The sequence below is a fragment of the Drosophila novamexicana genome, unplaced genomic scaffold (assembly GCF_003285875.2).
Source record: "Drosophila novamexicana strain 15010-1031.04,08,12 unplaced genomic scaffold, DnovRS2.1 tig00000108-arrow-pilon, whole genome shotgun sequence".
Classification (NCBI taxonomy): domain Eukaryota; kingdom Metazoa; phylum Arthropoda; class Insecta; order Diptera; family Drosophilidae; genus Drosophila; species Drosophila novamexicana.
The window spans coordinates 1,886,823-1,904,079 of NW_020824772.1; the positions used below are offsets into that span (position 1 = coordinate 1,886,823).

At 44.9% G+C, this 17,257-nt stretch overlaps 1 protein-coding gene across 1 annotated transcript; it reads left to right on the plus strand.

The window, feature by feature from the left end:
* Positions 1-14,217: 14,217 nt before the first annotated feature.
* Positions 14,218-17,034, plus strand: LOC115772131 (zinc finger protein 1). Its single transcript, XM_030718112.1, has 3 exons — positions 14,218-14,455; positions 14,560-16,660; positions 16,723-17,034. Exons 1-3 carry the CDS (start codon positions 14,327-14,329, stop codon positions 16,914-16,916), a joined length of 2,424 nt encoding a protein of 807 aa, XP_030573972.1. The 5' UTR covers positions 14,218-14,326; the 3' UTR covers positions 16,917-17,034.
* Positions 17,035-17,257: the final 223 nt, after the last annotated feature.

Below are 17,257 nucleotides of genomic sequence, written 5' to 3' on the forward strand. Positions count from 1 at the left end.
TCAACTAAGAGATACCCTGTACGCAGGCAGCAACTCACTTGTGCTTACATTAATAAATAATTAAAACAATTGCAATTAATTTGTTCAAGACTGCGAAAAGCCTCCAAGGCTAAGACAGAAGTTCTTGAATGAGTTCTTGACCAAGAAAGTTTACCCATTCAATGAGCAGCACTTTAGCATACCCTGGCTACGCACTTTTAATTGTTACAGGGTATTAAAAAGAAATAAGTGCAAAATGCGAAACGGCTTTTTCCACGTTGCGTTAATAATTTCTGTTATGAAAAATTGATTGAACTAAATGAGCTGGTGACACACTTGTTGAGTGTTGAGTGTCGCACACACTCTCACACACACACGCGCACACACACTCAGCCCAGATACCCCCAGGCATTCAAGCCCGAAGCCCACCATTATGATGATGAAAAAAGCCATAAAATTTGTTTGGTGTTTTAATATATTTTTTTCTCTTTGTGGTTCACGTTTTAACAACTTGCATATTTTATGAAGATGAGCGAATGGCCGACAGATTCATTTAATAAAAACGTCATTAAACGGGCAGCAAGAAATAAATTTTCACAAAATTATTAACTGAAATGTAGACGCGACCAGAAAGTGCTGTAATACAAGCAGCTGTTGCTACATTTTATTGATGGTTTTGATGGCATTTAAAATGGAGCAAAGTCGGAGTGTACGAGCTCTAATTAGAATGATTAGCATTGGGCGTTAGGCGAGGGAGTGGCTGCAGACGCAATGCGGGTCACGTTGCATGCCACAAATAAAAGTAATTGAAATTACCTCCAAGAAACTTAGAGCCCGCATCTCGGAAAAGCAAATCAAACTGTATCTGAATCAATTAACTGTGTAATATCAATAAAAAAAAAAATGATATAAAAGAAAACCTTATAGGAAAAACTATTGAAAGTGAAAATAACAACAGAACGTGCAACGAACTCTGCTTTAGATTGCGCTTGATTGCTAGGCCGGCCACAAGATACAGATACAGATACATTCCACAGATACAGTTACATCCCACAGATACATATACGGCTATAGCTACAGATACAAGAGCAAGGTATGCGCGTACACAGACCCATTAATTTAGCGCTGCACATGTGAGTGCCCCTATGAGCGGCGTCTGTCTGCAGGCGGTTAATTGGCTTAAATTAAGGTAGCGATCAAATAGCAGCAACAGCAGCACCAGCAGCAGCAGCAGCAGCAACAACAAAGACTCCCATTGTGAGATACACACAGCGTGAGCTGAAACTCCATTTTGTACCTTGCAACGTGCCTGGGCCCAGTCGCAGATACAACAAAGTTGCTTATTTACCAAGCGACTCAGCGGCCATAAGTATCTCACACACACACACACTAACACATACACAGTCATTTACCATGTGTGTGTGTGTATAGCAATTGGCTGACCCTCGGCATCGGCATTGCCAGCGACGTCGTCATTGAACAAAGCAATCTTCAAGATACTTTTTTTTCGTTTTTTTCTGTTTTTTGTTTTTTTTTTTTTTTGTCTTCTGCCTTGCCTTGCCGTTCACGTTCTATATGATCTCCTTTTTCGCATGCTTGAACGCTTTTTTAAACTGATTAAGTCGACTCTTCAGCCAGTTCCAGTGTGTGCACGTGTGTGTGTGTGTGTGTGTGTGTAAACCAGTTCCACTCTTTTATTTTTTCTGCTTTTGATTGGCGCATGAGATCATCGCCTTTTACGTGGAATCGTTGCGTGAAGGCAACGGCAACGGCCACGGCAACGGCAACGGCAACCACAATGCCACAGGCGGGGCAGGCTGTTGTGGCAGGGGTTGTGGCTCGTAGCACTGACTTTGCCAGCGGTAAAGTTGATTTGCCACGAAATTAATGTCGATCTTCGGTGCTTAAGCTTAAGTTGCCTCTATCCACACGGCAGCCCCTCTTCTCAGACCCCTTCCCCCTCTGAAGTCCCTCTGCTGCTGCTGCTGCTGCTCCACTTGCTTATTGTGGCCCTTATGTGTGGCATGCCATTTAGGTCTGCTTCTTGCTGCTTATCGCCTGTGCAGATCTCACAGTTAATTTGTTTTCATTAAAAAATGCTGCTTAATTGCAAAATGGCCGTCTTCAGTTTGAGGAACACTTACGTTAGGTTCTGCAAAGAAATATAATCGATTTAATTTGTTTTTGTTTTTTAGATTATGCAACAGCGCACAGAGAAACAAAAGCTAAACATTCAAATTATTATTTTGTTTCTTTTAAATTTGTATAGATTTTATATTTGTAATATAAGTTTTTGGTAATTTATTTAGCATTTCCCTTTCACAATATTTATTCACAATCTTTGCTATTTTAAATATATTTTATGAGAGTTATTTAAACCAATAACATTTTTCAATATTTTAAGCTTATATATAGGCGTATGCTTTCTCTTGGTGATTAACGAAAATAATCGAAATTTTAACAAAACTATTTTTAGTGTTTTTACAAACTTTTTTAAAGAATTTTTTACAAATTCAAAGACTTGGTAAACAGTTTTCATGTATCCACTTTGGGCATCATATTTCCTATTCCATTACATGCCTTGACTCACACTTAACTCTCGGTCTCTCTCCCCCTCTCATCTTCTAAAACTGCAGTTTCCTCTTTGGCCTCCAATTTGCATCATCACCAAGCACACAGCAAGCCCAGCAATGTGGCTGCCAATCCGGAGATCGCGGCCAGCGCCACAGCCAATGCAGCCGAAGACTGTTTGGTCAAGTGCACGCAGTGCCACAAGCGCTTCAATGAGTTTCAGGTAAGTCTCCGCTTGGCTGACATGCGTTTCTTGATGGACCATAACCATGACACCTTCCTCCTCTCTTAGTCGTTTAGCGAGCACATTGCCAACGAGCATCCGCACGACAAGCTCAACTATGAGCCACATCGTGTCGCTGCTGAGGCTACGCAGCCAGAGAGCGAGGCGGACGAGGATGAGCAGAGTAATTTGAGCAGCAGCAGTCGCCGCTATGCCAAGTCCCCAAACAACAACAACAACAACAGCGAGTTGGCCAAGAATCAAAACAACAACAACAACAACAATAACAGCCACAGTGGCAACAGCAGCCACAGAAGCCAGCACTCGCCTCTGTGCTCCCCAGTTGCCACCACGCCCAGCGATTTGTTTGCCCACCTGCCGCATCCGCCGCCGCAGCTGCCCGCCCATTTGCATGCACAGTTCATGGCCGCCGCTGCCCTGGCCATGCAGTCCGCACGCTCCGCCAGTTCACCCAGCCACCAACAGCAGCACCAGCAGCAGCAGCAACAACAGCAGCAGCCGCAGCTGCAGCAGGCCTTGCTGTTGCCACCGCCACAGCCCGGCAGCAACAGCAGCGTCGGCAGCAATTCCGCTTATGATATGGACTTGAGTGCTCCCCGTTCCACCTCCAGCCCGGGCTCCACAACGGGCGATCTCAGCGCCGCCTTTCCCTGCATGCAATGCACTGCGGCCTTTGCCAGCCGCGAGCAGCTCGAACAACATCAGCTGCTGCACTCACCCCCGGGCCCGCAAACCACGCAGAATGTGACTCAGGTGAGTTGCTCTCTCTCTTTCTATATATATATATATCATTTATATAAATATTTAATTGGCTAGCTCGAGGTGCGGAGTTATTTATATTTATTTTTTTAACTGATTATAATAAGTGTTACCTGGTGCGACGTATTCGAACAGTTAGACAGGGCTCTCAGGATTTTCGACCACAAAGGTGGAAAATAGGTGAAAGCCTGACAGCCGCAACTTTATTATTGGCGGAAAAAAAGTGGATAGCTCAATTCAATTCATTTAATCGCGTATTATTTACTTGCTATTGTGACACATTTGAAACGTTTCAGCGAATTACAAAAATCCACTCAAACTATCGGAAAAGGGTAAATAACTAAAATTTAAGACTTAACACGCACATGCAGACTAGATCGTGAGTCAGCGGACTCTGCGAAGTGGTGATCAAATATTTCTTATACAAGTCGCAGTTGTTGTGGCCGGGCGCAGGGTTAAAGTTCATGTTGTACGAGTCAGCGCAACAAGCGCAACTTACTCATGCGTCTGATCTATGTCCACCACCCCCGCCCCCTCAACACCAACAGCAGCTCAAACCCGCTCAAAAAACTGATCATAAACACGCACAGCGCCCGCTTCAGTTGATCTTTGAGCAACGCACATTGAACACAATGCGCGCGCTTTGTTCAGATTGTTGTTGTTGCTGATGTTGTTGTTGCTGTTGTTGTTGTTGTTGTCGTGTTTGTTGTTGTTGTTGGCTCCGCATGTGAGCGGAAAGTGGGCAACGGATAACGACGGTGCCAAGCACAGCATCAACCTTATGAATGTGCCCACGTTTCCTGTTGACACAATATAAATTATATATATTTTATACAATATATATCGAAGGCAAATGAGTAAATAATTAAGCCCCAGATAAAAACTAAACACATGGGACAGGCCATTTTTTCTCCTTTATTTTTTGTAATTTTTTTTAGTTTTTTCTGTATACTTTTTTCTTTGTAGTTTTTTTTTTTTTTTTTTTTGTGCGAAGATAACAAATATGCTGTGGGTTTTTCCAACATTCAAGAGGTTTTCTTTTCGTGGAATTAAAATGATTGTTGTTATTTTCTTATGCTTACGTAAAGTTTATCAGCAAGGCAACGGCAACAACGAAAACGACAACAACAACAGCAGCAACAACAACAACGAACAACGCAGAGCGAACACTATAAACTATGATAAGCAACACCGTCATAATAAAAAACGAAAACAAGCACCAAATACTGGCATTAAATAAAAACGTAGGCGTTTACCAAAACCCCCCACACACACACACATACACACACACACACTCACATAGAGACACACCGACGAAAAAACCCAATGACGCGCCACACAACAAAAACAAGAAGAAGCAGTAGAAGAAAAAATATGAAGATGGGGCAACAAAAAGTATTATCAGGGGAGCATTGGCTAAGAAAAAACCGAGTGAGATACAAGTACAATAAAGTGAGATAGCAAGTGCGTACACGTCTGTCACACTTTGTGGCGGCCTATCATAAGGTCTATGTAGTATATAAGGTCTAGAAGTATGTGTGCTTGTGTGTGTGCGTGTGTGTGTGTGTGGCTGTCCGTCACACACTCGTAACTCCCAATTGTGCAGTTGTTGTTCTGCGTTCGCGTTCGTCTTGGGCTGGCCGTGTGATAAGGCATTAAAATAAATGTTGCTACAGGCAGGCCCTGATAAGACGTACCAACACTTATACGCTTACGGCCTACCCACTCCTCTTCACAATAATAAAAAACACACTCACACACTCACACACACACACACACACACACACTGGTCTGCCTTACACGGCCAGCGATAAGCGTCAAGTTGTGTATTGAGGGAGGGACACACACACACACACACACACACACTCGCACACCTTGTGGCATGAGGCACCCAGCGGCTATTAAAGCCACATAAATTATAATTTTGTTGCATTTCTCTTCTTCTACTTGGGTTTTTTGGCTGGGCCAGCTGCAAAGGGGGCGGCCCGCAGCCACAAGCATTGTACGCCCCCCATCACGCATTGCTCATAAATTCATATGGCTAGTTCGGCTTTTTATCTAGCTTCATTTTTTGCTTTTTGCTGCTTTTTTGTTACCTTCATGCGAGTAGAGCCGAGCTGAAATGAAAAAGTTGGACAGCTTCAAGCTATCTGATTTTTCATATGAGCCGCCAGTTGTACGTTTGCTCGTCTCAGCAGTTACAGTGAAAAGTGCCTAAAATGCCTGGTGAAGATTCATAGGTGGGCATATCTAAGCGAAGTAGTAGAATCATCAACTGTCTGTCCGAGCTGTTCAAGTGAGACTTTGGGGCAGCTGCACAATGTGCGGACGGTTTGGAGCTCTAGAGCTTCGGATAAGGGTCGGGATATGTGGATAAACAAACCAAAGGCCACAGTAGCTAATAATAATTACTTATGAGCTTCATGTATAGAACAAATATAATTATATAGTCGAAAATTAACCATAAATAATTGAGGAGTAAAGATAGTTACAATTATTATCATCAAAGCTTGGATTTAAAAAAGGTTAATCTCTATATAATCAACTGTTTGACCTGATGGACTGACTGACAGATTGATAGACAGACTGACTGACTGATGGACTGACTGACAGACTGATTGACAGAATTACAGACTCTCTGAATGATTGACTGACTGATTGACTGACTGATTGACTGACTGATTGACGCGGGCAACTAAAATTTGTACTTAGTATATTATAAAGCTAACCTTACCTTTAGACAGTGTTCACTGTAGCTGCTGCATTTAGTACTTCTGTATATTTTTATTTTTTTGGCAACTGCTGGCGTTATTAATATTTACCTAAGCCGTCACAAGCAGGGGTCGGCATCAGGCATCAAAAAGCTAATAAAGCCGCAAGAGCAGCACATCGAGTTGTGAGTGGGTTTATTAAGCCTGACAGCGTCCAGTCGCTGGGCGGGGGCGGGGGTTGCCGGCGCGCCATGGTCGGGTCAACCTGTTTGCACTTTTGTTGCAGCCACACAGCTGGGGCACGTTTGGCTGCGGGGCACACATAATTTACGGCTTTGTTAATGACATTTAAACATTGAAACACATGCAAAGTGCACAAATGGCAACAGGATATTGGCCAACAGTGGGTTGACATATTGCAACTATGGCCAATACGCATTTATTGCCATATTCATAATTTATGGGCGGGGGGGGTCTTTACACGTGTACACGCGCATTAAATTATTATGTGTGAAAACAATTAATTATGCAACAACAACAACAGCCGCGCGCATTGCTCATTATTGAAATCATGCACATAAGTAGGCAACACAAGTTGTTGTTTTTTTTTTTGTTTTTGTTTAAATAACAATTGTTATTGAAAAGCCATTTAAATTGGCCGCAGACGTCGCGCGGCTTTAAAGTTAACAACGTGCAACATTTTGTTGCAAAGGTCAACATCATTAACCAACGCTTCAGCGTGACAGACAGAGAGAGAGAGAGAGAGAGAGAGAGAGAGAGAGAGGGAGAGAGAGATGGCATGCAAGGCCGTAATTGTTGAGCAAATGGCAGCACATAAATTATTGGCCAAACCCGAAATGTGTTGGCCAAAAGCAACAACAAAAAATTGACTGACACTGGCAAACTTTCAGCCATAACAATGCGAGTGCCAGAAAAAGTGCAGCAATTAAATATTTGCTTAACTGCGCTGCACACACACACGCACGGACACACACACGCGTGCACAAATAAAAACAGTCGCAACTTTTTGGCCACAATTCATTTGTGGGTCCGGCGCTAAAAGTTGCCACCTTTTTGGCCGCCACAGACCATGGTCGGCCATGTGTCTGCACACGAAACATTTCAAATTGAAAAATTATATGCACTTTAGGTGTCCTACCCCATGGCCAGCTCCAGCTCCAGCTCCAGCTTCAACTCCAGCTTCAGCTTCAGCACCAGCTCCAGCTCTTCAGCTCTTCAGCTCCGGCTCCAGTTCCGGCTCCTGACATCGTCGTCTCGGCGCCGTTCGCCACTTGACGAACAGCGCTGAAAAATTAATAGCAATTTATTTACTACACTGCGGACACCCATTCCCATACCCAATCCCAATCCACAGTCCCAGCTCCAGTTCGCCACTTTTAAATGTATTTTTATGTATTTCTCTGGACGCTGCCCTTTGACCGCGCGCGCACAAAGTTTAAAAATTATTCGCAATTAAAGCAAACAAATTAAAAATAAAAGTATCAAAAAAAAAATTCGTTGTAAAAAAGGGGAGCTTTTAAACGCATGTTTACAAATAATGAAAATTTATTGAAATTTAAAAGTTCTGTAACATTTATTCAGGCCCCATGCAAATTAAATATATGTTGGAAATTTATAAATCATAAAGTTGATAAAGCCTTGACACTTATTTTACTCCGTGGTCAATTTATTAAGCTGCAGATGCCTCACTTATTTTTATTCCTATATATATCGGGTCCTCTTAGTATCTATATCTATCCAGATTGTAGTTAACAGAAACTGCTTTCTGCGCAACCATTCCAGCTTTAACTTTCTATCTATAAGGTTGTCAAAGATATCGGCTCTCTTTATTATCCAGATTCTAGTCAGCACCTTGTTGTTGTCATTAAGAGCAACCAATTCCTGCGGATCCTGTTTCCCAAAATATCTTTTAGCTACTTCCTAAACAGCTTCTCAAATACCTAGATTCCACGCACTCCAGCAGCACCTGCCCATTTTTTACCAGAACACATGCCAAGCTATTTTTCCCCCTCCAGACATTTTACCTTCTGCGTAGAATGGAAAATCTTTTTACAATCATTTTCATTTGCTCTCGGGACTTGGATCAACTTTCACCGTGCACAACATAAATTATGCGGCCCCGTGTGTTCTCGGTAAATGCTGCTTCTTCTTCTACTCACATGGAATTTCCCTTGAACATTTTCCCTTTTCCCTCGACTTGCCGTGCAAGTCCCGTGGGCTCTTTTCTCTTTCGGGCATTCTGACGTTTATTGTGCGGTTGGGTCGAATGATATGTTTAATGAAGTTGGAAGACAGAGTGAGAGATAGAGAGAGAGAGAAGCAGAGAGAGAGAGAGAGAGAGAGAGAGAGAGAGAGAGAGAGAGGCAGACTTGACTTTTGAGCCGTTACATAGATCTTATTAGGACTTTTGTACTGCCCAAGTGGACATTTTGTAACATGGCCAATTTTCCTTTGAGCAGTTTTTTATGGCACTCACAACCTGTGTTACATAGTTTCCACAAAAGAAGAAGCAGACGAAGAAAAGGTCTACAGTCTAGGGTCGTAAAAATGGAAAATCATAATAAAAATCATTTCTAAAGCAGCTGCTGTCTCCCAGACGAGCAATATGTATCTTAAAGCTATTCAAATGGCATAATTTCGTTATTTTATATTATTTTTGTTATTAATGTGAGGTTTCTTTTGATTTGGCAACATTTTGTTGAAGCTTTTATCAAAAGTAATAAATTGAATTTATTTTGCGGCGGCGCCTAATTTATGTTCTCCTAATACACAACTAATTTCGCATGTTTAGACGAGACGAGTTCTCAACTCAGGAAAAACTGAAAAATATTCGAGCGCCCAGCCCCACGCATCATTGGGCAAAACGTTTTATTTATAAACAATTAAATTTGATTTGTCGTGCGTTGGCAGCGAACGCAAACTGAGAATTCGACGTGTTTCCGCTTGTCTGCGATTATTATTATTATTATCTGGAATATTGTAAGTCTTTAGGTAAAGGTTTATCAGCTGCATTTGAGAAATGCGCCATAAAATATTGAAAAATGCGGCAGGCGAAATAAATTGCGAGCGCTTAAAAGTATTTTCCTGTTAATCAACTTTGGAAAACGAAGAAAAAGAAAAGGAAAAAAACCCAAAATAAAAGAAAATACATAATGTACGACAGGCAGGCGGCAAGTGCGCAAAAATCACCAGAGACCAATAGCCAAATGGCGACTTTAGCCGCTTTTGCTCTTAGCCCAGAAGTGAATGTTGTTGAACTTTTACCACGAAATACACTTGGGAAAAAAACAAAAACTTAAATAATAAAACATATATATATATATATTTATATGAAAATTGATTGTTTGCTGCGACTGAAAAAAACAACAAATGTGTGCGGCTTATCTATGGGGGCGCACCTCTACATGGACGCTAATCGGACGAGTTCAAAAACCCTACTCGGAACGGCAAACGCTTGCGGTACCTAGGCAAAAACCACTTTCGATAACGATAACCCAATCGAACTGAACAGAACGTGCTCTGACTTACTAGCACTGGGTATAGGTACATATAGTATGCGATTAAGCACTCGCCTTATTTATGTGTTTTCTTTAATTTTCATTTTGTTCTACTCTTATGGTAAGGTAGTACGTCAATGCTAACTAGAAATTCATTCATTGCTCTAATCAGGCGCAGCCTTATTATGTCTATACTATATATACATATATACTCTTGTTCATTGTGGGTTGTTGTTTCCACTAGCGCAGCTGCCGCACAGATAAGCACAAGCCTAGAGAATTGGGTCGCAGTTGCTATAAAGCAGTTAGGCATTTATTATTTTCTGTTTTTTTGTTTTTTTTGTTTTATTTTTTCTGCTTAAACATTTTGTTTTTGTGGCATCGTTAATAAATTTTGGTTTGTTTCTGCTTTATCTTTTTGATTCTGCAAGCAGAAATGTGTTTAGACTGACCTCAAAACAAGAAGGAAAAAAAAAAAAAAAAAAGCATGTCGTTTGTTGTTATTTTTGTTTACGCGTCGCCACAGGCGACAGGTGCGTCTTTATATATATTATCATATATAGTATTTATATATAAATATTTCCATGCTGACGGCGGCATTTTGTCAAGTTTTTAGCGGCCAGCAATTCGTTTGAACATGTCACTTTAAAAGCTTGTTGGCCCCGCAACAGGCCAGCCCAGCCCGGCCCAGCCCATCTCGGCCCAGTGCCATTCTTTAGAGCCAATTATGTGCGCTATTATGGCCAAATTCTCGTGTCACTCAATGCATGAAACGTTCGTGAAATACTTTCACAAATTAGCGGTGTCTGTGCCCGAGATACACACACACACAGACACACACACGTACATATCAAGATCTTATATCTTATATGTACATACATACATATATATTTTTACTTTGACTTGATTATTCTATTAGTGCGCTTGTCACAGCTCCTCGTGTCGCCATCTCTGTCGCCGTCTCTGTCTGTCGCAGTCTGTCGGATTGGCGCCCACCTACGTTGCTTTATAATTATAGCAAAAGGCTACTGTCGCCTGCAATTAGCGTTGCCGGACCTGCTGGACGCTCAATGCGTTTTCTCTCGCTCTCGCACACTGTCAGCAACGTTTAGCTTGATTTGTGCTTTGAAGCGGCTGTGTGTGTGGTCTGCTGCTGCTGCATGGCATACAGTTTCCGGCAAGATTTTTTTGGCTGATTTTACAAGGCACGCCTTTTGGCTTGATAACAAGCCAACCGCCGATAAGCAGCAACTGCTGCAAATACATACGTACAGGGCATTAACGTGCACGTGTGTGTGTGTGTGTGTGTGTGTGTGTGTGTGTGTGTGAGTGTGTGTGTGTGCATTTACTGAGCACAGCTCGTGTGTCAGTGACATCATTGTAAGCTCAGAATTTGTGTGTGGAATGCTGGCTTAAGGTACAGGCGACGCTCTTAATTGGCTGCCATGAGCCGTAGAATTCTTTTGAAATTTTGTTAATTAGGCAAACAAACTGACAAACTACACACACACACATACATGCACACAAATGTGTAGCGAATTTCGGCGGCTTTCAAGCTGTTTTTCGGCCTTAGCATTCGTACTTTGAGCTCTTGTAGGAGCCCTGCCAGAGAGAGAGAGAGAGAGAGAGAGATAGATAGGCGCACGTGTGTGAGGCTAATCTAAAAGCGCAAAGGTTAAACGCACTGAATCTCTTGTGCTCAATGGAATATACTCTTCATTTGAACGAATCAATTTCCAGGTCAGCCTCAAGTGCATCCTTAGCTCTCCAGCCAGGCACTTGAGTCATCAGAGATGATGTTCCACTCGGTGCCAGGGCATCTTTGTGTGACCATTATTAACGAAAGGTAGCTACAATTGGCATTTCCGCTCGCACAGTAAAAAAAAAAAGTGAATAAGATTCTGTGTGACGCATGCAATAATACTGTAGCTCACCTTTTGTAAAACGGTGTACAGTTATTTGTGCGCTGTATGGCTGCCATTTTATTTTACATTTAATTGATAACAATAAAAATAACAACCGCGCTTGTGCGACAACAAAGCGTGTTCATAATGTCCACACTGTACTTAAACACTTAAACAGAGGTGGGCGTATTTACTCTTTGCTCTTTCCACACACTGCTGCGGCACATGCACATACCACACATGCATACATATGCATACATGTGGAGCGACAGAGAGAGCAAGAGCGTAACTTCACGCCGTGACGAGGCGATAGCAATAGCGATAACGAGTTTTGCTTTATGTGTGTGCGAGCGCAACAGGTAGACGTAGCCGTAGCCATATTGGAGAGCATGTTAAAACTCGTTCGCTTTTTTGTTTTTTTTTTTTTCTTTGGTTTGTTTTGTTCGTATGCTCGCTCGCTCGCTCTCGCACCTGCAAATGGCGACTGCTCTGACTGTGGTGACGTCAGCGCACAAATCAGATTTATATCAGCATTTAAGAGAACAGGTAAAACAACATGTCTTAGCCCTCCCTTCCTAACTCATAACCAGCGGAAGCGGAAATTTATGTTGCTGCTCTTCCGCTCCATCAGCCGACGCCAGCCGGCGCTCACATTTCACTCAAAGCGAAAATCCAATTGTAGTTTAAAGTTTTTCACTTTAGAAAAACAAAACAAATTTTCCCCAATGATGTTGTTGTTGTTTTTTAATGAGCAAACGGCTGTTAAATAAACAAATTAGGCCTAAAAACTGGCCGCGCATAATTATTGGGCGTATTTTGTGTTTTTTTTTCTTCCACTTGCTATACAAATAAACACATTGTCACCGTTAATGTACAAACTAATTAGACTGGAGAGAAGCCGCTAGCCGAGGCCCATTTATATTGCTATTTTGATGACCCTGGGCTGCTGTATACACCCCCTCCCCCTACTTCCCTTGTTACTATAAGCTTGTGATCTCATGTCAAGAGCTCGTTTTTAAATTAGTTATGTGTTGAAATGACTAATGGCTGGTCACACTAAAAGATATGCACGCGTACACACATACACACATACATACATATGCATGTACGTATGTTAATTGAATTCATAGAAAGCTGCTGCTGAGTAACCTATCAAAGTCCAAGCCACGGCAAGCGCACTCTCTTACTTTGCAAAGCCAGAGAATACGCGTCATGCAAGTCAAGGTTCAGCAAAAACAAAGAGCGTAACAGTGCCTGTTACAGATGTATGTATGTACATATGAATGTGTGCGAATGTGTGCATACAACAGGCAGATTTTAAAGCGTATTGAGCAGACATATTGAAAATTGATCGCTGATAAAAAAGTGCAGCAACGGCACCGCACCAACGACAATGTCATGAACTTTACAACAATAACAGTCTGGCGTGTTTTATATTTATTTATAAAGGGAAACAAATAGCTGAGGTGAGCTGCACTGCAGCAGCAGAGAGTTCAACGGCAGCACGTAAACAACCGCATAGGCAGGGTGTCGCGGGGAAGGGTGGGACGGTGGCCTGCAACACGTGTTGCCATATGTTGGCCGAGTGAAAGTGCCGCAAATCTTTCAGCGCACTGGCTAAGTGGAGCCCCTTGCGCCCAAACCTGTCAGTCAGGCGGCTTGTGCTTTCATTGTGCACCTTTTCCAACACGGGCAACAGCAACAACAACAACAACAACAACAACAAAGTTGCATTTGATGCGTTCAATTTGTTGCCAAACAAATCAAAGACAAACAAACGCATTTCGTTTTGATTAGCATCAGCTGCTGAAACGATACGATTTGATTTGGTTTAGGTTTTAATTCTTTTTTCCGTTAGCTTTTTTGTTTATTTCTTCACTTGCCGGCGTTTGTTGTTGTTTATGTTTCCATTTCTTATTGACGCTTTGTCGCAATATATCCCATTGAAGTTTTGTTTTAATTTATTTTCCATCATACCAAACTCGACGTGCACTCGGCACACTCACTACAATGTGCGTGTATGGACTACTTTTAATGTTGTTTTTTTTTTTTTTTTGCTTATCTTCTTTGCTTTGCCTACGCTTTCATTATTACACACATGCGTACATGTTTCAATGACAGTTGCAAGCTGACTGCTATTTCACCTCAATTGGCACTGTCCTTTTGCCGTTGCTTCAGTCTGTTTCTGTCTGTTGTAGTTACAATTTCGTGATTCGCGCAGTGCGCATATCGCTTGATTTTTTAATTAAGTCTGTTTTTTTTTTTTTTTTGTATCAGTTTTGAGTTTTATACATTTAATCAGCTAAACTCTATTAATCTGCTTGTTAAACGCAGCAACGCCACAAAAAATAACAGATTGTTGGTGCTTCTGCGTTTTTTTCTGCTTTGCGGTTTCGGTTTTGCTTTGCGGGCTTTGAAACAAATAAAAAACCGTTAGAATTCGAACGGCGCAGCAAAACAAATAAATACACACGATTTGTTGTTTTAAACAACTTTTATTACCTGTGCGTCGGTCTTGTGTGCGTGTGCGTGTGTGCGTGTGCGTGTGTGCGTTACGTTTTGCGAATGTATGCGTAACGAGTCTCAAAATAAAAAGTAGGCACAACAAAAGCTACAACAACAACTACAGCAACAACAACAATGTCAGCACTTGAGCTATTGACGTGCAGATTGAATGAGATGCTGAAGGAGCGCCAACAAGCACAAGTGAGCGTCAGCGTGAGCGAGAGCGAGAGAGTGCACAACAGCGTAATGGACAAAAGCTGCACTGTATATAATTGCATTTATGTCTTATTTGAAATCAATTAAAAAAAACAAGGAATTCAAAAAAAGCATTCACTATATATTCTCCCGCCTCTCTCTTCTCTTTGCAGACCTGCAAAATATGCCACAAGGCCTTTGCGAACGTTTATCGCCTGCAGCGTCACATGATCAGCCACGACGAGTCGGCTTTGCTGCGCAAATTCAAATGCCTTCAGTGCGACAAGGCCTTCAAGTTCAAGCATCATCTGAAGGAGCATGTGCGGATCCATTCCGGCGAGAAGCCTTTTGGCTGCGACAACTGCGGCAAACGCTTCTCCCACTCGGGCAGCTTCTCCTCCCACATGACATCCAAGAAGTGCATCAGCATGGGCCTCAAGCTGAACAACAATCGCCAAATGCTCAAAACTCTGGACAAGAAGGCCAGCGCTGGACGCTCCCCAACAGATCAACAGCAGCAGCAGCAGCTGGCGGGCAAACGTTCCTGCAAGCTGCCGGAGCCGGTGCTGCCCAATCCGATGAATTACTTTGCTGGCGATGCCCAAGCTGCACCCGCAGCTGCCAATGCTCCCGCGCCCTTTTATCCCAACTACAGCGCGATGAATGCGGCCTTGTTGGCATTCCCCAATGCTTTTATGGCCGCTGCGCTGGATCCGCGCATGCATCCCTACAGCATACAGCGACTGCTGGAGCTGACGGCTGCCGGTCAGCAGCAGCGAGAAGAGCAGCAGGAGCGGCTGGAGCAGGAGCATAGAGAGGAGCAGCCGCTCTATGAGCCCAGCAAGGATGATGATGAGACGCCCGATGAGCCCAAGCTGGTTATGGATCTAGAGGAGTCGGAGCCCAAGCCAGCGGCCACGGCCGAGCTGCCCGCTGCGGAACCACTCGAAGATGCCACCGCCGTCAAGCAGGAGCCCAGTCGCGAGCCAACGCCACCAGACACGCCCAAGTCCATCAAACTGGAGCAGGAGGAGCTGGAGGCAGCGCCCGTGGATCAAACGCGTGCGCAGACACCCCAAGATCTGCGCTGCAGTCGCTGCGCCAAGCAATTCAATCATCCCACAGAGCTGGTGCAGCACGAGAAGGTGCTGTGCGGCCTCATTAAGGAGGAGCTGGAGCAGCACTACCATCAACAACAACAACAGCAACAACAACAACAGCAGCAGCAGCAACAACAACAGCCGAGCTTTGCTTTGCTACCCTCGGCAAGTGATGCGGACGAGGATGACGAGGAGGAGGAGGAGCCCCGTCAGGATTACCATGCAGGCAGCAGCGACAGCGGCGAGCGCAAAGTGCGCGTGCGCACCGCCATCAACGAGGAGCAGCAGCAGCAACTGAAACAGCATTACGCCCACAATGCGCGACCCAGTCGGGATGAGTTCCGGCTGATAGCCGCCCGTCTGCAGCTGGATGCGCGCGTCGTCCAGGTCTGGTTCCAGAACAATCGCTCACGCGAGCGCAAGCTGCAGAGCTATGCCAGCAGCGGAGAGCCCACGGCTGCCGCTCCAACATTGCCCCAGCCGCGCGCTGGCGAGGATCAGCCACTGGATCTGTCCGTTAAGCGCGATGCCTCGCCGCTGTACGGCCTGCCCCCTCAGCCGGCAGCTGCACAGCCCGCGCCCGCTGACTTTCAGGAGACCATGGCCATTAATCTGAGCCGCAAACTATCCAGCTCGGCATCCATGTCGCCGGCTTCGCTGTCGCCCTGCTCGGGCGCCTCCTCGTTGCAGCAATCGGCCGCAGCCGCCGCTGCTGCTGCAGCGCTTTATTTTGCGCCTCCCTCGCCGCCCGGCATGCACGAGGCAGGGCACACGTTGCCAACGCACAGCGCAGCGTCGCGTGGACAGGCGTTTCCCAGCCTGCCGCCATACATGCTGCCACGGCTGCCCATGGAGGCGCTCTTCCAGATGCGACCCGGCGGCGACTATGCGCCCAATCCGCTCATGAACAGTATTAAGATGCCCGACTATCGCGGCACCAGCCTCAGTCCCGGCGGCTCCGAGAAGCGTTCGTGGCGCGACGATGATTCGCGCATCTCGCACGAGGACGACTATGTGCTGGCGGGCGGCGGTCTGTTGCCGCCCAAACCGAAGCGCGCCAAGGCCGAGACGCACGGGCATGCCGGCGATCCGGATCTGCCCTTCGTTTGCGATCAGTGCGACAAGGCGTTCGCCAAGCAGAGCTCCCTGGCGCGTCACAAGTACGAGCATTCCGGTGAGTCAGTCATTTCAGGCGAGGCACAAGCAACCGCCGCTAATCCCAGTTCCTATTTGCAGGTCAGCGACCCTACCAGTGCATGGACTGCCCTAAGGCCTTTAAGCACAAGCATCATTTGACGGAGCACAAGCGTCTGCATTCCGGCGAGAAGCCGTTCCAGTGCTCCAAATGCCTGAAACGCTTCTCCCACTCGGGCAGCTATAGCCAGCACATGAACCACCGTTACTCCTACTGCAAGCCCTACAGGGAATAGGTAAGCGACACCTCAGTGCCGCCCACCTGCGTCACAGCTGCCAATGCTGCTGCTACGGGGACAGCGCGTGCGCGCCGCGGCCCCGTCGCCCACTCGGCCAGGATGAGCAACAATAACAACAACCACCTGCAGCACCATCCGCAGAACAGCAACTATCCGCATCAGCTGGCCGCCATGGCGGCGTTCCAACAACATCAGCAGCAACAACAACAGCAACATCACCACCAGCAGCAGCAGCGACTGCAGCAACGTCTGCCCTGCCAGCCACTTGGTTGGCCACCGTCCGTGCCTGGCGCTGGCGTCATGATGCCGCCACCGCCCAGCAACAATATGCAGCAGCG

Excerpts from the sequence above, each read along its gene's own strand:
- LOC115772131 (XM_030718112.1), top strand. The coding sequence starts at position 14,327 with ATGTCAGCACTTGAGCTATTGACGTGCAGATTGAATGAGATGCTGAAG. Across the intron at positions 14,456-14,559 it reads TAATGGACAAAAGCTGCACT|ACCTGCAAAATATGCCACAA; the intron begins GTATATAATTGC and ends TTCTCTTTGCAG. Across the intron at positions 16,661-16,722 it reads TCACAAGTACGAGCATTCCG|GTCAGCGACCCTACCAGTGC; the intron begins GTGAGTCAGTCA and ends TCCTATTTGCAG.